This window comes from Coregonus clupeaformis, chromosome 13, assembly GCF_020615455.1.
Source record: "Coregonus clupeaformis isolate EN_2021a chromosome 13, ASM2061545v1, whole genome shotgun sequence".
Lineage (NCBI taxonomy): Eukaryota > Metazoa > Chordata > Actinopteri > Salmoniformes > Salmonidae > Coregonus > Coregonus clupeaformis.
Window position 1 is genome coordinate 12,523,088 of NC_059204.1, and position 18,399 is coordinate 12,541,486.

The following is an 18,399-nucleotide window of genomic DNA, read 5'->3' on the forward strand; positions in this document are numbered from 1 at the left end:
TGATACGTTGGTTACGACCGTAACTCCAGTAATCTTGCCCTCCGTGAACGCAGCACGGGTCTGAACTGCGCCGTCTGAGGTACTGGCCTGAGACAGAGCGCTCTTCCCGGAAAGCGATTGCGTCATCATGTCATTGTCTGACTGAGACTGCCGCTTAACATGAGACCTATCCTTTACAGAATTCAACAGAATCTGAAAGGTGTGATCTCTGACTGACACCACACGGTGGTGCCACAATGCCTCTTTACTGGTCTTAGGCGGCTGTTCAACGACACACTCAATGTGTGGTGAGCTGCGCTCAGAGCCATGGGCATTGACACGTTCAGAATAATTGGAGGCGTCCATACCTTGGTGGTATTCCCGCTCTCCGTGAACGTCGCCGAGGTCTGATCTGCGCTGACTGAGGCATTAGCCTGCAGCAAGGCGTCATTCCCGGCTAGCGGCTGCGCCTTCATGTCACATTGGGACAGAGGCAACTGCCTGTTATGTGAGACCTTTACTACAGAGCTCCTAGGAGTCTGTAGTAAGAGATCTTTATTAGGTGAGCTAAGGGCTGCGCCTTGCTACCTTTACCCTTTTCCTCTCTTGAGCGCGCTCAGCTACACACTCTAAGTGGGTTGAGCTACACTCAAGATGGTGAGGGAGAGACATAGAACGTGAAGTGTTCTGTACCTTATGGAATAAATGTCCTTCTTTGACAATGTCAGTGAGAACCAGCTCTTTATTCACAAATGAAAAACACAACCCTCCACGCCTGAACAGTGGGGTGGGGGGAACAGTAGGCCCTTCTGCGTGCACGCGCCGGGCCATCCTCCGTTCTCTCCCCTCGCCTCGTCAGAGATGCCGCCTCTTGTGGGAGACCTTCTGGTGCTGCCAGGCTGGCTTCACGACGACCTCTCTCGCCGGCGGAACCGACGCTGTCACCGTCGCTGCTGGAGGGGCCGAGCCCATTCTCCTGCCGCCTGGGGTGTGCGCCTGCCGCCTGGCCCGTCGCCTCCCAGCAGATTTACTGGGGGCGTTTGAGGTGGACGGGTTGGCTGGGGCTCTGCTGGCCTTCATTGCCAACGGCAAATGTTTCGCCAGGTGCCTCCTCTCTTCGTCCAGCTTGGCGATGCGTTCTGTTGCGTCCTTCACGGCGAGGCCAAATAGGCCTTCGCTGGAGACGGGGGCGTTGAGCAAAGATGCCCTGTCGGTCTCCTTCATGGCTGTCATGGACAGCCAGAGGTGCCGCTCCGTGACCACCGAGGTGGCCATGGTCCTGCCCGCACATATGGCAACCGCCTGCGTCAGGTGGAGGATGGCTCCAGAAATCCTGGAGGCCTCCTCCACTTCCTCGCTGGTCATTCTCAGACCTGCCCGTTGTGAGACGGGACAGGAGGCCGCGAGGAGGCGATGTTATTCGCCGCCGCTACGCTCTGGGCTCCCAGCGTAGGGATTTCTCAGCCAATTGGGCTGTGAACCTATCCTTCTGTGCTGGCAGGGTGGCCTTCTTGGAGGCTGCCCAGGGACTCGAACCCGGCACTAGGAACGCCGTCATGGGCGCCTTCCGAGCCTGGGGATTCCCCTAGCTGCCCACTCATATCCAGCCACTCTGGTGAATGGGGTGTACACTCTGGCAGCGTGACGCGCCAGAGGTGTCCCCACGAGCCCTCGACATATTTGCCAAGAGAAGGCAAGGCTGGAGCCATTGGCTCAGCTGCTCTCCTCGGCTTGGAGTAGGGGCCGCCCTCCACATCAAATCCCACCTCCATCGGGGGGAGCTGGGGGCAGCGCAATCTCCAGTCGGGTGGCCGCCTTTCTCAATGAGTTCGGGAAAGTCCGAACGCAGAGAGGCTACCGCGAAGGACAGAGCTTCTGACCTAACAGAGCTCATGTCTTCCTCGCACAGGGAACCTTCAGACCTCGCTTCCCGATGGAAAGGGGGTCTTAGAGGCTGGCGCCAGAGCTCCGGATTGCCCCACTGGGACATCCAGCTCGGCGCTCTCCCTGTCATCCTCTGATTCCGCACTGTCCGCTGATGCCTCTGAAGCAGAGGCGAGTACGGACATTGCATCATCAAGAGGGACATCCTCCTTGAAAAACGCCCGGCGCTGCTTTCTCTCCTTCATAGGAAGGAGAGCGCAGGAGGCGCAATTAGGAGGGTTGCCGAGACCATCCTTGGCATGCTGCGGTCCCAAACACACGAAACAAAGGTCGTGGGGGTCCGTGGTTGCCATGGAGGTGCAGCGGCACAGAGCCCTGAAAAGGGCTTTTGGGGGTGGGAAATTCCCTGGTGTGCTCATTGTAGAAGACGTTGACGGCTGGCAGTCAACGGCGAAATTCTTCCTGAGTCTTCGTAGGCTTCTTCACTAGTCCAGTCGCTGAAGATAATGGAGGCAGATTGAGGGAACGGGGTTCCTTATATAGGGACACCTGTACTCCTATTGGCTGTAGGTGTGTGCATAATTTTGCTTCAGGCTGTTCTGCCCTAGGGCAGAGGGTAAACCACTAGGAGCAGAGCTCCCCTATGGGGCGGAGCTCCACGATATAGAACCTCGTCTTCATCTTTTAGGCTAAGGTGCAGTACACGGCTGTAACCAGAAAAGTCAAGTCATCAATCCTCATCTCCGTCTTCTTCCTGCGTACTAAAACCACTAAAGTCCTCATCTTCAGTGTCGGAAACGAACAGGCTCAGGGTGGCTTCGTCAGCCACTCATCTCTCCTTTGTTGACGCTCTCAAAACCAACGAACTCCTCTTCGTCACTGTCGGAATCGAACAGCCTCTGAAGGGCCTCAGCTGTGGCGGCGTCCTCCTCTTCATCACGCAGCAGTCCAGCCTTTCGGAACCCGTTAATGATCGTGGATGTTTTGACACGCTATCAGGATCCACTTTCGCAAACTTGAGCCGAAGTTGCTGCATGCGACCAGTTTTGGTGAATGATTTATCGCCGCTAGTCATCCACGCCTCCCACTGAACGCGTGAGTGCCACTTTGAGCGCACGATTGACACTGATGTCGAGTGGCTGCAGATGCTTCGTTGTGCCCCCAGGAATCACAGCTGGAATGGAGTTTGTGCTCTTGATGGCTGCTTTACATAATCCGTTATGTGGGCTCCTCATGCTGTCCAAAACGAGCAAAGCTTTTTTGGGCGAAAGAATCCTCCAGGCCGCTTGACGTAGCACTCATTCAGCCACTCATTCATTACGCTTTCCATCATCCACCCTTTCTTGTTGACTTTAAAGGAGATGCCATTCAATATTTTATATTTTCATTTCGGTGGCGACTGTTTCAGCTTTCAGTCGGATCTGCACGGTGGAAACACCTCGGCCGTCTGCTCTCTGTGTGTTCACCCAATCTTCAAGAAAGTCTTCAAGTTCGGGCCATCTGCTTTTATTACTTCTGAAAGCTTTTTTTGACTTTTTGCATTGAGACAGTTCTTCCCGCTGGCGTCTCCAACGTCTCACCATTGACTAATTGATGCCAAGGCTACGTGCAGCAGCTCTATTTCCTTCTTTTACAGCCAGATTGACTGCCTTTAACCTAAAGCTGCATCATATGCATTTTCTACGTTTGTTTCCATAATGAGGGTTTTGTGCATGAAAACTTCCCTTGCACAAACTGTCTTGCTCTCGTTCTCTCTCTCGTTCGGTCTCTCGTACCACTCTCGGTTCCACTTTTACTTTCGCTACCTGTCTCACTCTTTTCCGGCCTCAGCTTTTCCTGCTGGAGCCCGCCGCAAAGGTGGGGGCGCGGACCGGTCATAGAGCCCATAGAGTTAAAGTTGGTGGACTGTAACCTGTAAAATCCATAGATTTAGGAGGTCTTCTAGTGGCCGTTAGCTGTAAAAATCCATAGATTAGCCGCACCGTTATATAAGCCGCAGGGGTCGAAAAATGGGAAAAAAGGCGCGGCTTATATTCCGAAAATTACGGTACTATCCAAGAGCCCACAGATTATTCTGCTTTTCCATTTTAGGAATTAGACCAGCACAAATAACACATGTAAAACAGCATATTGTGATTTTGGTGGGCGAGTTACAAATGGAAAAACTGGATGTGTAAGGTAGGTTTTATATAAAATACTAGGTCAACTCCAGCAGAATGAGAAACACACAACATACTCAAAACAGGGAAGCCATGCCTAAACGCAGCTATATCAACAGCTTTCTTGTCCATTTAACAGGTCCATGTTGCTGCTATCAATTGTGAGCAGCACATTTACCACAGCATTCAGTCTGAACCCCAGAATAAGCAGGAGAACAGCATTACACAGGTGGAAAAAAGGTAGCAAAAACAGTACACCACAACACTTTTAAATGTGTTAATGAGTCTAGATGTTATCAAATCAGGAGAAGAACAAGTGAAGGAAGCAGCATAGGGAAAATGGGTGAAGGTAAGGTGGGTTTATAGAGATAAGATGGAGAGTTCCAAAGTGTCCGAAGTTGAGAGACCATGGGGCATAAAATGCATAGTGTGGAATAAGGGGTAGCTAGAGAGATGGTTGGCCATGGAATAAACATAAAATGGGGTGCTGGTGTGCTTCTGCACCCCTTTTAGGTCGTTGTCACAAATATCCGGCCCATGTCCAGTCATACTTGGGGTCCAAGCGTGTCCCTCTACGTTATTCCGTCTGTTGCAGCATTCAAATCATGGTCATCGTGTTTCTGTGAATCACAACATTAAAGACGATGAGTGATCACAGCATTTCCACAAATTGAGCCATAGACAATACAACTTAAGCATTGAGGACAGCATTTTGTTGACTACATGGTGGTTTACACTGTAATAATAATAAATAATAATATGCCATTTAGCAGACGCTTTTATCCAAAGCGACTTACAGTCATGCGTGCATACATTTTTTTTTGTGTATGGGTGGTCCCGGGGATCGAACCCACTACCTTGGCGTTACAAGCGCCATGCTCTACCAGCTGAGCTACAGAGGACTGTCTACTGTGTGTGAATGATGAAAGAATCTTACCACAGCTGTAGGTCCATTTGAGTGTATGTGGTCATTTAGGCCTTCACATCACCCAGTACTGGGACCATTGGAGACTTGGGATGCTTGCTCTCAAAGTGCTGCTTGAATGTCTTCTGGTCTGCATCTATAAAAAGGTCAAGTACAAAATGGAGGAACTTAATCTATGGCTTAGATTGAATTCAAAGTTGACAAAAATGATAAACTAGGCAATACGATGCAACAAACTTCTACACATATGAAAGACTGTACCACACAGGCCAGTACTATACCCTACACATGGAGAGGCACCTAAAGGCACATACAGTAAATCAATTCAAATTGTATTTGTCACATGCACCGAATACAACATGTGTAGACCTTACCGTGAAATGCTTACTTACAAACCCAACAATGCAGTTCAAGAAAGAGTTAAGAAACAATTTACTAAATAAACTAAAGTAAAACAACATTTTAAAAAGTAACACAATAAAATAACAATTACGAGGCTATATACAGGGGGTACCGGTACAGAGTCAATGTGCGGGGGTACAGGTTAGTCGAGGTAATTTGTACATGTACAGTGCTTTGCAAAAGTATTCATCCCCCTTGGCGTTTTTCCTATTTTGTTGCATTACAAACTGTAATTTAAATGTATTTTTATTTGGATTTCATGTAATGGACATACACAAAATAGTCCAAAAAATTACTTAAATTTAAATAATTACTTAAAAAATAAATAACGGAAAAGTGGTGCGTGCATATGTATTCACCCCTTTGCTATGAAGCCCCTAAATAAGATCTGGTGCAACCAATTACCTTCAGAAGTCACATAATTAGTTAAATAATGTGTGCAATATAAGTGTGACATGATCTGTCACATGATCTCAGTATATATACACCAGTTCTGAAAGGCCCCAGAGTCTGCAACACCACTAAGCAAGGGGCACCACCAAGCAAGCGGCACCATGAAGACCAAGGAGCTCTCCAAACAGGTCAGGGATAAAGTTGTGGAGAAGTACAGATCAGGGTTGGGTTATAAAAAAAATATCAGAAACTTTGAACATCCCACGGAGCACCATTAAATCCATTATTAAAAAATTGAAAGAATATGGCGCCACAACAAACCTGCCAAGAGAGGGCCGCCCACCAAAACTCACGGACCAGGCAAGGAGGGCATTAATCAGAGAGGCAACAAAGAGACCAAAGATAACCCTGAAGGAGCTGCAAAGCTCCACAGCGGAGATTGGAGTATCTGTCCATAGGACCACTTTAAGCCGTACACTCCACAGAGCTGGGCTTCATGGAAGAGTGGCCAGAAAAAAGCCATTGCTTAAATAAAAAAATAAGCAACACTTTTGGTGTTCGCCAAAAGGCATGTGGGAGACTCCCCAAACATATGGAAGAAGGTACTCTGGTCAGATGAGACTAAAATTGAGCTTTCTGGCCATCAAGGAAAACTCTATGTCTGGCGCAAACCCAACACCTCTCATCACCCCGAAAACATCATCCCCACAGTGAAGCATGTTGGAGGCAGCATCATCGGCAGGGACTGGGAAACTGATCAGAATTGAAGGAATGATGGATGGCGCTAAATACAGGGAAATTCTTGAGGGAAACCTGTTTCAGTCTTCCAGAGATTTGAGACTGGGACGGAGGTTCACCTTCCAGCAGGACAATGACCCTAAGCATACTGCTAAAGCAACACTCGAGTGGTTTAAGGGGAAACATTTAAATGTCTTGGAATGGCCTAGTCAAAGCCCAGACCTCAATCCAATTGAGAATCTGTGGTATGACTTAAAGATTGCTGTACACCAGCAGAACCCATCCAATTTGAAGCTGGAGCAGTTTTGCCTTGAAGAATGGGCAACAATCCTAGTGGCTAGATGTGCCAAGCTTATAGAGACATACCCCAAGAGACTTGCAGCTGTAATTGCTGCAAAAGGTGGCTCTACAATGTATTGACTTTGGGGGGGGGGTTATTTCTTGTTTGTTTCACAAACAAAATTATTTTGCATCTTCAAAGTGGTAGGCATGTTGTGTAAATCAAATGACACAAACCCCTCAAAAATCTATTTTAATTCAAGGTTGTAAGGCAACAAAAATGCCAAGGGGGGTGAATACTTTCACAAGCCACTGTAGGTAGGGGTAAAGTGACTATGCATAGATAATAAATAGCGAGTAGCAGCAGTGTAAAAACAAGGGGGGGCTAGATTTGGCGCTCCGGTACCGCCTGCCGTGTGGTATCAGAGAGAACAGTCTATGACTAGGGTGGCTGGAGCGCCAAAGTGTTCAAAAATCTGAGTCCAAAGGAGGGCACTGCCCCCCTACGAGCCTCCCCCGGCCGTACTCAGAAGCACCACCTTGTTAAAACATCCATTGGCAGACTTTGTACAGTACACCATTGGAAGATTTTTATATGCACTAAAATAGGGTTATTTTGGTTTTGTACACAGCCATACGATATGTGGTATAGAAAAGTGCCATCTTAGTAGAGTACATGGGGAGCTATATCTCTGCAGATTATCTGTCTATCTGGTAAAAATAACGGGGAGGGGGGGTCAATGCATTTTATTAATTGTTCAGCAGTCTTATGGCTTGGGGGTAGAAGCTGTTAAGGAGCCTTTTGGTCCTAGACTTGGTGCTCCGGTACCGCTTGCCGTGCGGTAGCAGAGAGGACAGTCTATGACATGGGTAACTGGAGTCTTTGACAATTTTTGGGCCTTCCTCTGACACCGCCTAGTATATACAGTGGGGGAAAAAAGTATTTAGTCAGCCACCAATTGTGCAAGTTCTCCCACTTAAAAAGATGAGAGAGGCCTGTAATTTTCATCATAGGTACACGTCAACTATGACAGACAAAATGAGGAAAAAAATTCCAGAAAATCACATTGTAGGATTTTTTATGAATTTATTTGCAAATTATGGTGGAAAATAAGTATTTGGTCAATAATTAAAGTTTCTCAATACTTTGTTATATACCCTTTGTTGGCAATGACACAGGTCAAACGTTTTCTGTAAGTCTTCACAAGGTTTTCACACACTGTTGCTGGTATTTTGGCCCATTCCTCTATGCAGATCTCCTCTAGAGCAGTGATGTTTTGGGGCTGTCGGCTGCGGCAACACAGACTTTCAACTCCCCTCCAAAGATTTTCTATGGGGTTGAAATCTGGAGACTGGCTAGGCCACTCCAGGACCTTGAAATGCTTCTTACGAAGCCACTCCTTCGTTGCCCGGGCGGTGTGTTTGGGATCATTGTCATGCTGAAAGACCTAGCCACGTTTCATCTTCAATGCCCTTGCTGATGGAAGGAGGTTTTCACTCAAAATCTCACGATACATGGCCCCATTCATTCTTTCCTTTACACGGATCAGTCGTCCTGGTCCCTTTGCAGAAAAACAGCCCCAAAGCATGATGTTTCCACCCCCATGCTTCACAGTAGGTATGGTGTTTGGATGCAACTCAGCATTCTTTGTCCTCCAAACACGACGAGTTGAGTTTTTACCAAAAAGTTCTGACCATATGACATTCTCCCAATCCTCTTCTGGATCATCCAAATGCACTCTAGCAAACTTCAGACGGGCCTGGACATGTACTGGCTTAAGCAGGGGGACACGTCTGGCACTGCAGGATTTTAGTCCCTGGCGGCGTAGTGTGTTACTGATGGTAGGCTTTGTTACTTTGGTCCCAGCTCTCTGCAGGTCATTCACTAGGTCCCCCCGTGTGCTTCTTGGATTTTTGCTCACCGTTCTTGTGATCAATTTGACCCCACGGGGTGAGATCTTGCGTGGAGCCCCAGATCGAGGGAGATTATCAGTGGTCTTGTCTGTCTTCCATTTCCTAATAATTGCTCCCACAGTTGATTTCTTCAAACCAAGCTGCTTACCTATTACAGATTCAGTCTTCCCAGCCTGGTGCAGGTCTACAATTTTGTTTCTGGTGTCCTTTGACAGCTCGTTGGTCTTGGCCATAGTGGAGTTTGGAGTGTGACTGTTTGAGGTTGTGGACAGGTGTCTTTTATACTGATAACAAGTTCAAACAGGTGCCATTAATACAGGTAACAAGTGGAGGACAGAGGAGCCTCTTAAATAAGAAGTTACAGGTCTGTGAGAGCCAGAAATCTTGCTTGTTTGTAGGTGACCAAATACTTATTTTCCACCATAATTTGCAAATAAATTCATAAAAAATCCTACAATGTGATTTTCTGGATTTTTTTCCCTCAATGTCTGTCATAGTTGACGTGTACCTATGACGAAAATTACAGGCCTCTCATCTTTTTAAGTGGGAGAACTTGCACAATTGGTGGCTGACTAAATACTTTTTTTCCCCACTGTAGGTCCTGAATGGCAGGAAGCTTGGCCCCAGTGATGTACTGGGCCGTACGCACTACCCTCTGTAGCGCCTTACGGTCAGATGCCGAGCAGTTGCCATACCAGGCAGTGATGCAACCGGTCAGGATGCTCTTGATGGTGTAGCTGAATAACTTTTTGAGGATCTGGGGTACCATGCCAAATCTTTTCAGTCTCCTGAGGGGGAAAAGGTGTTATCGTGCCCTCTTCACGACTGTCTTGGTGTGTTTGGACCATGATAGTTTGTTGGTGATGTGGACATCAAGGAACTTGAAACTCTCGACCCGCTCCACTACAGCCCCGTCAATGTTAATGTGGGCCTGTTCGGCCCGCCTTTTCCTATAGTCCACGATCAGCTCCTTTGTCTTACTCACATTGAGGGAGAGGTTGTTGGCCTGGCACCACACTGCTAGGTCTCTGACCTCCTCCCTATAGGCGGATTCATCATTGTTGGTGATCAGGCCTACCACTGTTGTGTCTGCAAACTTAATAATGGTGTTGGAGTCGTGTTTGGCCACGCAGTCGTGGGTGAACAGGGAGTACAGGAGGGGACTAAGCACGCACCCCTGAGGGCCCCCAGTGTTGAGGATCAGCGTGGCAGATGTGTTGTTGCCTACCCTTACCACCTGGGGGCGGCCCGTCAGGAAGTCCAGGATCCAGTTGCAGAGGGATGTATTTAGTCCAAGGGTCCTTAGCTTAGTGATGAGCTTTGTGGGCACTATGGTGTTGAACGCTGAGCTGTAGTCAATGAACAGCATTCTCACATACCTGTTCCTTTTGTCCAGGTGGGAAAGGGCAGTGTGGAGTGCGATTGAGATTGCGTCATCTGTGGATCTGTTGGGGCGGTATGCGAATTGGAGTGGGTTTAGGGTTTCCGGGATGATGGTGTTGATGTGAGCCATGACCAGCCTTTCAAAGTACTTCATGGCTACCGACGTGAGTGCTACGGGGCGGTAATAATTGAGGCAGGTTACCTTCGCTTCCTTGGGCACAGGGACTATGATGGTCTGCTTGAAACATGTACGTTACAGACTCGGTCAGGGAGAGGTTGAAAATGTCAGTGAAGACCAACCAATACTACTCACCCGATAAGACAGGGCAGGTGTGGACCAGTGCTGCCTTGGCTGCAGTCTTCTGGTTCGCAGCTGCTCCCTTCTTCTTAGCAGCCACCGCCATGGCATCAGTCAACAAGTTCAAGTGTGTATGAGCTTTTGTTTCAGCCCAGCCCATACCTGATTACAAATCATAGCCTATCGCTGTGATTCGGTATGTTGATTATTTAAGTCAGATGTTAGAGCTGGGCTGGGACAAAACGCTTCACACACTCCTGCAATGACTGAACCAGACCAAAGCAGGAGAATAGTGTTACAGGTTGAAACAGCTTACCTAGTTAAGAGGTGATAAGACTCAGGCACACCCATTGGTTCTGGAATAGAGAAGGTGCAAATAAGGTTTGCAATTTGGCATCAATAACATGACAGTAATTCTACCTCAAAAACAAACATGTGAATACCAATTCATTTGAAACCCACCATAGCAGGTAGGACTAAATAAGGTTATATAACCTTGCCTACTAGCTATACTAATGATCTGCTGTCCAGAGGGTAACAGCAAACATATCAATGTTTTCCCGCAGTAAAGTAAGCACACTGTTGACTCAAGAGAGGATGCTAATCAGTCCATCTCCGAAACCTCTCAAGTAGTACTTGAAGTGGGCTACCCACTCTCTCATCCACAAACAAACATTATCAAGAATGCCTAGCCCTAGCTTCACCATCTAAGTTAGCTAGCTAATTAACTAGCAAGCTAGAATGTTGGTTTATAAAAGCCAAAGAAAGCTAAACTAGTTTTTATGAATTTCTCATGCATTTAAATGGCTAGACAAATAGACGGTTTATGTAGCCATCTAGCCAGGCTAATGTTGCTAACTTGATAACCATGACCTTGCTAGCTAGATAACAGGCATTTTCAATTTAAAACTTGCCCAAGACAGTTCACATAATTGTCAATTTAAACAACTTTAGCCAATTTAATATTTACTCAATTTAGCTAACATTAGATAGTTAATCCAGATATTCTTACCTTCGATTCGGCAGTCTCATCCAGATCATCATGGCACTGGTGAGTGACGTGAAGCTTGAGACAGGCATTTGTAGTTCTGTATGATAGCCACATTAGCAGCTAATTAGCATTTCATTTTGGGGTGGGTAAATACAGGCGAATATATTGATTTTAAAAAATCACCTTGTCCGGGAGAGATTTACACGGTAATCAAAACATCACGCCTGGGTAAGCATACACAAAACAGAACCCTTACCTGGCGCTGACGAAGGAGTTCTACCTGGTGCCGACGAAGATGGCGCCCTCGCGACTAGCTCTTAGGAAACCTTGCAGTATTTTGTTTTTTTATGTATTATTTTTTTAATTATTAGCTCAGAAAGTGTTTTGTATCATTACATACAGCCGGGGAAAACTATTGGATATCAGAGCGGCGGTAACGCACCAGCATTACGACTTTCCCGAAGCAGGTCCTTTGTTTGCTCCCCCCAGGGCAACTGAACTGATTCCAGCGGCTGACCCAAAACATCACCGGCGGAGAGGCACTCGGAGCGGCCTGCTGGTTCGACTTAGGAGGCGCGCACACCACCCACCGCTTCCAAGTATACTACTCGCTAATGTTCAGTCTTTGGTTAACAAGATCAACGAACTCCAGGCAATGGATATTCTGTTGAAATCGGTCCAGCCAGAGGGGTTCTCAGTTCATTGCGCAGACAGGAATAAATATCTCTCTACGGGAAGCAGAAGGGCGGAGGTGTGTGTTTCATGATTAACGACTCATGGTGTAATTGTAGTAACATACAGGAACTCAAGTCCTTTTGTTCACCTGACCTAAAATATCTCACAATCAAATGCCGACCGTATTATCTCCCAAGATGTAAATGTAAATGTAAGATAATTTTCTTTGGTTATAGTCACGGCCGTGTATATCCCCCCTCAAGCCGATACCACAACGGCCCTCAAAGAACTTCATTGGACTTTATGCAAACTGGAAACCACATATCCTGAGGCTGCATTTATTGTAGCCGGGATTTTAACAAAGCAAATTTGAGGACTAGGATGCCGAAGTTCTATCAACATATCGAAACTGTTGTACTCAAGCGTTGCCTAAAATCCTCGACCATTGCTATTTGAACTTCCAGGATGGTTATAAGGCCCTCCCCGCCCTCCATTCGGCAAATCTGACCACGACTCCATTTTGCTCCTCCCTTCCTATAGGCAGAAACTCAAACATGAAATACCCGTGCTAAGGACTATTCAACGCTGGTCTGACCAATCAGAATCCACGCTTCAAGATTGTTTTGATCACGCGGACTAGGATATGTTCGGGTAGCTTCGGAAATAATTTAGACAAATACACTGAAACGGTGACTGAGTTTATCAGGAAGTATATAGGTGATGTTGTCTGTGTAATATGGCCCTGACTGGGACACAGCACACTTGGGGGGAAAACACCCAGCTCACCCGCAGCCGTGAAAGGCATATGCAGACAAATGTAAGGGCCGGTTCACATGTCTGTCAGACAGGACCTTCGGCAAGAATGAGGGGACCGAGCAGGCCATTGCTGGACACAGACGTCGATTTCCCTTCATAAATTTGGACCGCAATGGGTAGCCACCATGGCTCCCTCTTGGCCGTCGTCATGGCATGCCGGTATAGCGGCTGGAGATACCTCTCTCAATGTGGATGCTGCTCGGCCCGCATCGGGCAGTGACCGTGAAAACTGTAAAACCTTTGCACATATGACTCTCACACCAGGTACAGAATATGCCCCAACACATTTTGATAGGACGCATTGGTGGAAGGAGCCATGGCACTCCGCAATGTGTTCACCACATTGTCCTGAAGACTGGTCCACTAACGCCTCTCAGGGGCCAAACCTGAAGATGGAGGCGGTGCGGGTCCGGATGCCACAGTGTCCCCCAAGCCAGAAAGAGCAGGTCGGGCCTCAGGGGCAACTGCTGTGGGGTCCCAGAGAGGAGGGACAACAGAAGGCTGAACCATGGTGGTCTCGGCCAGAATGGAGCCATCAAGAGCAGCTGGTGGCCCATCAAGATGACCCTGTCTAGCGTAGCTGTGATCAGGGGAAATGGTGGGAATGCGTAAAGCTTTGTTGCCGGCCAATTGTGAGCGAGGGCGTCCAGACCCAGAGGGACTGTAGGGTCCAACATCTAGGACTAGCTTGGCCAATGAGTGTTCTCCTGAGATGCAAACAAGTCCACCTGTCTGCGATCCCAAACCTGTCTCAAAGCTGTAGCACCACCTGAGGGTGTCCGAGAGCATGTCCACTGCATTGTTCAGGACCCCGGGGATATGTGCTGCTCGCAGCGATGCCAAGCAGGTCTGGGCCCATGGCAAGAGCTCCTGAGCCATTGGACTAGGAAATGCTGTCCTACCAGGTAGAGCTGGAACTGTTGGAGAGCTAGGCAAACCACCATGAGCTCCAACACATTGATGTGTTGACCACTCCATGGGGAGCTCCAGCGGCTGCCATGCCTCTGAACACGGCACCCCAACCCGTCAGAGAGCGTCAGCGCACACCAGCTCTCTGCGGTGAACTCTGATCAGGGCCACCCGCTTTAACAGGAAGGAGGGGGATAGCCAAACATGCACTCATCACCAACAGTTGACGGTGTCTGTGTTGTTTTGGGTGCCGGCCATGGGAGTTGAACCATCACTGGTGTAGCCTGATGGAGAATGCCCAGTGGAACCAACAGTGAAGCCACCGTCAGTAGGCCGAGTAACTGTTGGCACTTTAACACCGACATGGCTCGTCCAAGCTAGAAACGTTTGAGATAGGATAGGATTTTGTTGCCCTCATGAGAGTCGAGTCTATGGACATCTCGAGGTAGATCACCTTCTGTGAGGGGGTCAGGTGACTCTTCTCCTCATTTACGGTGAAGCCCAGAAATAGAATGTGGTTCAAGAGGGTCCTCGTGTCCGTTGTGGCCAGTTCCCTGGATGGGGAAGACTATCCAATCGTCCAGGTAAGGCAGTTACTCCTCCAGTAGAATGTGCCACCACAGCAAAAGGCAAAGGCCGGCGGGCCAGCCGAAATGCTGCAGTAACAGTGTCCACCATGCAATGTGAGAGTCCGGTCGGATAGGCCCTGGCCCAGAACTCTCTCACCATAGTAAAATAAAAATGATAAAGCTTTCGTATTGGCTGTGTCTGTGAAAAGTAGGTGTCCATTGCCTTAGCCGTGCACAACACACTGGTGGAAGCCCGTAGTTCACCCGCCATAGCAGCGGAGAGGGGCATATGTGGGCAACTGTAATGGCCGATTTACGTGTCTGTCAGACAGAATCCTTGGCCAGAATGAGGGGTTAGGATGTAGGTTGACACTCCTTTCATCTGAACTCATTCAGAAATATTCAGTCGACCAGGGCGTCAACACTAGAAGACCCTGAGACATTAAAGGCGCCAGAACTATAGTGTCGGCCGGCATCGGAATTGAAGTTTGTAGCCTTCCATCACTGTATTCAGTACCCATGGGGGCACTTGCCTCTCTCAGTTTCGCCTTTGGGCCTGTGAGAAGATGCCAATGCCAGCGGCAAGCACCTCAGCTATACACTGAAACCCTCAGTGTTATATATCTGAAAAGTATGTTTCCAAGGAAAACCAGGATAGTTACTGTGTGTACTGTAAAGTCGTGCAACAGAACTATAGTAAACACAGCTACACACTGAAACCCTTAGTGTAATACAGCTGAGATGTGAGTTTCCAACGGAAACTAAGCTATTTCACAGCAAAACAGTAACTAGTGCAACAGAAAACTATCGTAAACCCAGCTACACAATGTGTGAAAACAGCTGTGCAATAGAGCTGTAATGGGAGTTTCCAGGGGAAACTAGAAAACAACAGAAAACTAGTAACCCCAGCTACACACTGTGTAAGACTCTCAGGGGAGAACTGCAAGTCCGCCGGAGCGAAACATAGTCTCCCGATCTTGCGGTGTAGGCGTGGTCTCCGAACCCGAAGGCTAAAACGGGGAGGGTTCCCGTGGACAGACAAGTCACACAGACAACCCCTCAGCGCCGCAATACTGGTCGACCAAACAGAGTATCGCCCAGGTTGGTACACTGTCACAAGTAATAAAAACAGGGACAAAACCCAAATGAGATAGCTGCCACAAGCCAAACCGAGTAGGGGAAAGCAGAGCACCCAGATGGAGAGGCTAGCTAGCTAACGTTAGCTGCTCCAAGCTACTGAATAGCTGCGGGTATAATTCTGCGTTTATACACTCTAACATAGGTGCGTTCGTAAATTCGCTCTGGCTATCTACTCCGATTTCAGAACACTCTGGTCTGAGAATAGCTTGGAGCAGCTAACTGATTAATTTACGAACGCTCAACACCAGTTGAATATTGCCTGTGTCAGTAAACGTCTGCGAAAAGCGTAATTAAATTGTTGCCAGCAGCACAGTCACCAACGCTCTGGATAACATGAAAACAGCCTCTGTTAGGGCGAGTAAAAATGGTCAGAGTGAGGTGTTCTCTCATTTGTGTTTGGAAGTAGCTAGCAAGCTAGCCAACGTTAGCCAGTTAGCTTGGGTGCCATTGTGTGGTTAGACCGCTCGGATCAACCCTACTCCTCCGCCAGAGCGTCCAGTGTGCGCTCTGAACGCTTAAATTTACGAACCGACAATCTGACAACGCTCTGAATTTACAAACGCCCAGAGCACGCTCTGGCACTCCAGATTGAATTTACGAACACACCCAAAGTATTCTTACTAAGCAAATCCTTTCTGGAATGAGCCGAGAAAATGAAGAGGTGGAAGTATTTAAGGGGGTCAGCCTCAGCACTCCACGGGACTGATCTGAAATCCTTACTCACTCTGAATGTGTCCTGCCGCGCGGAAGGATACCATATTGGAGTGATCCAATATAACAGTAGTGCTGCATAACATAGCTACATCAATATTTTACAAGGAAGAACATAGCTAACGTTAGCCTACCTCAAATAAAGACACTGTCGCAGCCACCAACGATGTTAGGGCGATGAATAAATTCCATATTCGTACAATGTTCTGTTTCGGAGAAATTATGGTGACCGCACTCTTTTTCAAAACGGTTGTCGGGCATTCCTCCTCGATATTGTACATTTCCTCGAAACCCATTGTCAAGGGACGGTTGGTATGGTATCTGTAAAAAAATCAACAAGAAAACCAGGATTTATCCATCTGTTTTACTAACATTAGCAAGTTAGCTAATTTAGCTAGCTAGCTTTAGCTAATTTAATCTATCGTCATCATACAAACGTACCAGATGTTGAATTCGACATTTTCTTTTGTATCTTCAGTGGATCTATAAATACCGCCTTTTCAATGTTTCTCTGAAAAAAATAGGGTAAGTGTAGCTAGCGAATTGGCTATGAGATGTGAGGGAAACCGTTACGTTTCCGAAAAATATCCGTTGGTGATGCACTCCTCGCTATTATTTCAAGCAAGCGTTTGAGCGCGCGAGTAAGGCTTTTTGAAATCCGCAGGTGCACTGTGCAGGATGGCTGCGGCAGCTTTTCAAATGCATACACACCAGATACACAACAACTTGAATTATTGCATGTGAAGCTTTTACCATTGTGAATGAATCATCTGAGACCAAACCAAAGAAAATAAATCATAAAATCAGACTGACGAAAATACATTGCCATGCCTGTAACATTTCGGAGCAACAGGATTTTTTATTAAAATACTTTATTGTAGAAGCTAACATCACAAATAAGTGTTTCTATTTAAAAAGTTCAGAATAAATCCTAGTTACAAATGTATTGGGTTTTTCTCAATTTGCAGTCTGATGGAGATGACATCTAAACGTGAAATAAAATAGCCCTAATGCACACAATGACATTTGTGTACGTTGTAATGTAAATTATCCAGGCATAATCACATCACATTTTAACCACATTGATTCAATTCTAAAGATGATATCTCTCAATAAGACAAGTAATCTCAATGATAAAACCTGATTGATGAAACAGGCAAGGACAACTATTTATTGTGTTATAGTTCCATCAAAGCAAGTAACAATCTCATCTCTATAAAATGTTTTGAATTCTAATGACTAATTAATTCCCTTAAGGAGCAAGACATGCCACCAGACAACTTAAAAACGACAAAGCATGGAGGTCTAACTAAGGTATTTCCTATACCTGGCCAGAGTGTACCATAATGAGCAGGGGTTGATTTGAAATTCTGTAACTCATGGTGGCCAAAGACGGCAGAACTCCGTTCCAGTGCTTTTCCGGTTGTAAATGACCCGATTACAAGTAGGCATTATAGGAGGCTGCCCACTTTAGGCTGAATTGCCTCGTTTGAATAGTCTGCGCTCCTCACACATTCTCTCTCCAGTGACACACTTACACAACTCTGAAGCTGTGCCTGGCTCAGTGTGATATCCATAAACTCCCTTGATTTTCAATGACTATGGGGGTGTTAAGGCTTTGCCACTAGCATATTTTTTAATCTCTGACTTTATACAACATAGGGACTTCCTTATCCACATCAGACTGCTATGCTAAATACACAACCAAAAGTTTACTCGATTTCCCACCTAATCTGTTCTTATTCTTACCTTGACAGTCAGTAAACAGATTGGACATCCCTGCCAGGGATTCACTGGTCTACATCCACAGGTCAAAGTGCCAAACATAAATTCTGTCAGATTAGAAATTAAGCCACATCTAATCATTTTCTAATTCATGTAGTAGTAATGAACCGCTGTCCTCCAGTCTTCAAATGTTCTGAATATGGTTGTGAACACCCCTGTGACCAAGCCACAGATGCAAACACACATCACCACACAGCAGTGAGCCCCAGGTTCACTCAGAGCTAAAACAACCAGAATAGTGTGTTCCAGATGTGGTCAGGGCCTTGTAATGAACCAACATCAACTGGGCTCCTACCGCCTTAGAAATATGTATATGGTTGTGACCATGTTTTGCTAGGATGCTTTAATCTTTGCAAATTTGAGTCGAAAAATGTGTTTTAAAGGGAAATTTAAAAAAATGAACTTCATATTCATCATCAGCAGCAGCACGCTCAACATGTGAAAATAGC

The 18,399-nt window shown here is 46.9% G+C and overlaps 1 protein-coding gene and 1 long non-coding RNA gene across 3 annotated transcripts in view; both read right to left on the reverse strand.

Annotated features, from left to right (window-relative positions):
* LOC123481251 overlaps nt 1–16,478 on the reverse strand; it is a gene marked incomplete at its 3' end in the record, with an annotated part of 38,250 nt that extends 21,772 nt beyond the window's left edge. Inside the window, 1 exon segment of the mRNA XM_045224614.1 lies at nt 16,300–16,478. Coding sequence (XP_045080549.1) covers nt 16,300–16,461 — 162 coding nt within the window.
* On the reverse strand, nt 4,034–10,824 carry LOC121579166. 2 transcript variants are annotated; one of them, XR_006002878.2, is made up of 3 exons: nt 10,671–10,824; nt 4,960–5,083; nt 4,034–4,642 (listed from the first exon to the last, which is right to left on the reverse strand). It is a non-coding gene; the product is annotated as an uncharacterized LOC121579166 (long non-coding RNA). The 2 variants fall into 2 exon arrangements; XR_006661657.1 differs by lacking the exon at nt 10,671–10,824 and having other exon boundaries at nt 4,960–5,180.
* Nucleotides 16,479–18,399: the final 1,921 nt, after the last annotated feature.